Raw genomic sequence first — 5058 nt, forward strand, 5'->3', positions numbered from 1 at the left:
ACTGCATTTTTACATCAAACGAAAAAAAGGAGGTCAAACCACGGCAAGCCGCTGGTATCATGGACAAGCAAAGCACAGGCTGTCGGCCCTGAAACCCTCTTCTCTGGCCGCTGGAATTCCGGTACGCGACGACGATGCCTCCAAGTCGCTGTATTCCGCTTCCCCACACAGACTCGCACCGCACCGCACCACCCAACCACACACATGGGTGCCGTACTAGTACTAGTAGTACTTGTCTCCTCGAGTCAACCCCGCGTCCCACTGACCAGCCGCGCCGCAAGCTGAAATCCCCCCTCCTCTCGCTCCGCTCCGCCACTCCCCGTCCCCTCCCCGACGGCGCGCTCCGTCCGTCCCGCCAGCCAATGCCGACGCCAGGCGCACGAGCCCTCATCCTCCTCCCGCTCCTCGTCCTCCTCCTGCTCTCCGCCGGCGCCGCCAATGCCGCGACGGAGGCCGAGGCGCTGCTGGCCTGGAAGGCCAGCCTCGACCGCCCGCTCCCGGACGCGCTCTCCACCTGGGCCAAGCCCGCGGGCCTCTGCTCTTCCTGGAAGGGCGTGTCCTGCGACGCCGCCGGCCGCGTCGACTCGCTCGCGCTCCGGGGGCTGGGCCTCGCCGGCACGCTCGACAAGCTCGACGCCGCGGCGCTCCCGGCCCTCGCCGCGCTCGACCTCAACGGGAACAACTTCATCGGCGCCATCCCAGCGGGCCTCTCGCGCCTGCGCTCCCTCGCCACGCTCGACCTCGGCAGCAACGGATTCAACGGCTCCATCCCGCCGCAGCTCGCTGACCTCTCCGGCCTCGTCGAGCTGCGTCTCTACAACAACAACCTCGCCGAAGCCATCCCCCACCAGCTCAGCAGGCTCCCCAGGATCCAGCATTTCGATCTGGGTGCCAACTTCCTCACCGATCCGGACTACGGCAAGTTCTCGCCGATGCCCACCGTCAGGTTCATGTCGCTCTACCTCAACTACCTCAACGGCGGCTTCCCGGAGTTCGTCCTCAAGAGCGGCAACGTCACCTACCTCGACCTGTCGCAGAACAATTTCTCGGGGCCGATACCGGACTCGCTGGCCGAGAAGCTCCCCAACCTCATGTACCTCAACCTGTCCGTCAATGCTTTCTCCGGGCGGATACCGCCGTCGCTGTCGAAGCTGAGGAATCTCCGGGACCTACGGATTGCAACCAATAATCTGAACGGAGGAATCCCCGATTTCCTTGGCTCCATGTCCCAGCTCAGAGTTCTTGAACTCGGTGGCAACCCGCTCGGCGGGACGATCCCGCCGGCTCTTGGCCGGCTCCAAATGCTGCAACGCCTTGATCTCAAGAGCGCCGGGTTGAATTCCACTATTCCACCGGAGCTGGGCAACCTTGGCAATCTCAATTTGATGGAGCTGTCCATGAACCAGCTCACCGGTGTCCTGCCGCCAGCGTTCGCCGGGATGCGCAAAATGCGCGAGTTTGGCATATCGTCGAACAAACTCACCGGTCAGATTCCGCCGTCTTTGTTCAGGAGCTGGCCAGAGCTCATATCGTTCCAAGTGCAAATGAACTCATTCACCGGGAAGATTCCACCAGAGCTCGGCAAGGCAACCAAGCTGGATATCTTGTATCTCTTCAGCAACAACCTTACAGGCTCTATCCCAGCAGAGCTAGGCGAGCTGGTGAGCCTTACTCAGTTGGATTTGTCGGTGAACTCTCTCACGGGGCCGATCCCCAGCTCGTTTGGTAAGCTCACGAAGCTCAAGAGGCTGGCGCTCTTCTTCAACAAGCTTACCGGCACGATCCCGCTGGAGATTGGCAACATGACGGCGTTGGAAGTCTTGGACGTCAACACCAATAATTTGGAAGGCGAGCTGCCCGCCACCATTACATTGCTCAGAAATCTTCAATACCTTGCCCTGTTTGACAACAACTTCAGTGGTACCGTACCGCCGGACCTCGGGAAGGGGCTGAGCTTGACCGACGCAAGCTTCGCGAACAACAGCTTCTCCGGCGAACTGCCACAGAGACTATGTGATGGCCTCGCGCTGCAGAACTTCACGGCGAACCACAACAACTTCAGTGGCACGCTGCCGCCGTGCCTCAAGAACTGCACGGGCCTGTTCCGGGTGCGGCTGGAAGGGAACCACTTCACCGGCGACATCTCAGAGGCGTTCGGTGTCCACCCCGGCTTGGACTACCTGGACGTCTCTGGGAGCGAATTGACCGGCCGGCTATCTTCTGATTGGGGAAAATGCACCAATATCACCCGCCTACACATGGACGGCAATGGTTTATCAGGTAGCATTCCAGCGGCGTTTGGGAGCATGGCAAGCTTACAGGACCTCAGCTTGGCTGAGAATAATCTCACAGGAAGTGTTCCACCTGAGCTGGGCCAGCTCAGCCTCTTATTCAGTCTCAATCTTAGCCATAATGCCCTCTCTGGGTCAATTCCGGCAAATTTGGGCAACAATTCCAAGTTACAGGCAGTCGATTTGTCTGGGAACTCGCTTACGGGGACGATACCGTCTGGCCTTAGCAAGCTCAGTTATCTAATTTTTCTTGATATGAGCAAGAACAAGTTGTCAGGGCAGATACCAGGTGAGCTCGGCAATCTTGTTCAGCTGCAGAGGCTTCTTGATCTGAGCAGTAACTCATTCTCAGGTGCGATCCCCTCAAATCTTGGGAAGCTGACGAATTTGCAGAAACTGAACCTGTCACACAACGATCTCAGTGGTCCAATACCAGCAGGGTTTTCTGGCATGTCAAGCCTTGAAACAGTTGATTTCTCTTACAATCGACTCACCGGTAAGATACCATCAGGGAATGCTTTCCAGAACACATCAGCTGATGCCTACATTGGGAATTTGGGGCTCTGTGGTAATGTGCAAGGTATAACTTCTTGTGACCTCGGTTCTGGCGGTGCATCTTCAGGGCATCACAAGAGAATAGTCATTGCAACAGTTGTGTCAGTTGTTGGGGTTGTGTTACTTGCAGCCCTTGCTGCTTGCGTCATACTGCTATGCAGAAGGAGGCCTCGTGAGCAGAAAGTGCTGGAGGCTAACACCAATGATGCTTTTGAGTCCATGATCTGGGAAAAGGAGGGAAAGTTCACATTCCTCGATATCGTGAATGCCACAGACAACTTCAACGAAACCTTCTGCATTGGTAAAGGAGGGTTCGGAACTGTGTACAGGGCCGAGCTTGCAAGTGGCCAGGTTGTGGCTGTGAAGCGATTCCATGTCGCCGAGACAGGCGACATATCGGATGTTAGCAAAAAGAGCTTTGAGAATGAGATAAAGGCGCTGACAGAGGTCCGCCACCGGAATATCGTCAAGCTCCATGGCTTCTGCACTAGCGGTGACTACATGTACCTGGTGTATGAGTACCTGGAAAGGGGCAGCTTGGCGAAGACATTGTACGGGGACGAAGGGAAGAAGAAGCTGGACTGGGACGTGAGGATGAAGGTGATACAGGGGGTTGCTCATGCCCTGGCCTACCTGCATCATGACTGCAACCCGCCCATCGTTCATCGCGACATCACTTTGAATAATATCCTGCTTGAATCTGACTTCGAGCCACGGTTGTGTGATTTTGGCACCGCAAAGTTGCTTGGGTCTGCTTCAACTAACTGGACTTCTGTGGCAGGATCATATGGCTACATGGCTCCAGGTACACTTACACATACAATATATGATTTTGCAATGAGACATATAAATGGATTCTTTATTAATTGCTCGGTAACAATAATCTTTGTCAAAAAAAAAACTTCAAAAATGCGAAGATCCCTACTGGTGCTGGAGAATTTTATGAGGACATTATGTTAGATATTTCTATTAACTGTGCGTGAGAACCTAGTGAAGCCACTTCTATCCTAGTTGAATAATTGTCATCAAAGAGTTAAGTACTCAGAAGTAGTTGCCGCAGCCTTGCTAATATGTGTATTTGGATCAGTGTCATTCCGTATGCTCAAATTCCACAAAATTCAGACACCTACTTAGCAATGTCATATTGGAGCAACACACTGCACACTAACATATGACGGCTCATGTTGTTTTCTTGCAGAATTTGCATACACAATGAGGGTGACAGAGAAGTGTGATGTGTACAGCTTCGGCGTTGTTGCACTGGAGGTCCTGATGGGGAAGCACCCAGGTGACTTGCTAACCTCTCTGCCGGCGATATCCTCATCACAAGAAGACGATTTACTCCTCAAGGACATACTGGACCAGCGGCTGGATCCTCCAACGGAACAGCTTGCAGAAGAGGTTGTGTTCATCGTCAGGATAGCGCTTGCCTGCACCAGGGCAAAACCTGAATCCAGGCCTGCAATGCGATCCGTAGCGCAAGAGATAGCAGCACATACCCAGGCCTACCTCTCCGAAGCATTCCGACTTATCACAATAAGCAAGCTAACAGACTACCAGAAGTGATGCACCTTTGTGCAGAGATTGTGAACCTACATGGGCAGGTGAAAATTGCAGACTTATTAATTCTGTAAAATGCAGTTTCAGATCCTCAAGTAGTTTGTATGTCAATTTAACTGCCAAAGACCAGCACTAGGAGAGCATATTGCGATAACTCTGATAAAATAGTTAGACAAACTATCCTGAAGACTGTCTGACTGAAACAATGTGATGTTTGTATTTCTCTTTGTAGTTTGTACTATCATTATGCTATTTCCTGTGAAGGGCTAAGCAGTAAGGTGTAACTGTAAGATATAAGTAGACAATAAAAAGGCAACAAGTATTATGTCTCTGGAAATGGATAAAAAGATCTTGTCCAAATATATAATGGATATATTTATGCGATAAATCTTCTTATAGCTCCCTAAAGAAGAGAAACCGTTTAATGTGCTATTGCATTAAGAAAACCAGTGGCTAAAAAGCGTTGTGAAAAGTGATCCCATGCCACAACTTGATTTACCAGATTCAGGAAAACAATTTCCTCGCAGGGGTAGTACCCCCAAGAATTTCTGCTACCCTCGCTGTTGCTGATCAATGATTCATCTCCATCAACAACACTATCATCACAAGAGTCCCATCCATGATCCATGGTCTCGTCGGATCGTTTGATTGA

At 52.3% G+C, this 5058-nt stretch overlaps 1 protein-coding gene across 1 annotated transcript; it reads left to right on the forward strand.

Annotated features, from left to right (window-relative positions):
* The first annotated feature begins 257 nt into the window (after nt 1–257).
* Nucleotides 258–4743, forward strand: LOC123120750 (probable leucine-rich repeat receptor-like protein kinase At1g35710). The gene is made up of 2 exons (XM_044540750.1): nt 258–3651; nt 4045–4743. Exons 1-2 carry the CDS (start codon nt 363–365, stop codon nt 4410–4412), a joined length of 3657 nt encoding a protein of 1218 aa, XP_044396685.1. The 5' UTR covers nt 258–362; the 3' UTR covers nt 4413–4743.
* The last annotated feature ends 315 nt before the right edge of the window (nt 4744–5058 follow it).

Source organism: Triticum aestivum, chromosome 1B (assembly GCF_018294505.1).
Source record: "Triticum aestivum cultivar Chinese Spring chromosome 1B, IWGSC CS RefSeq v2.1, whole genome shotgun sequence".
In the NCBI taxonomy this organism is placed as follows: Eukaryota; Viridiplantae; Streptophyta; class Magnoliopsida; order Poales; family Poaceae; genus Triticum; species Triticum aestivum.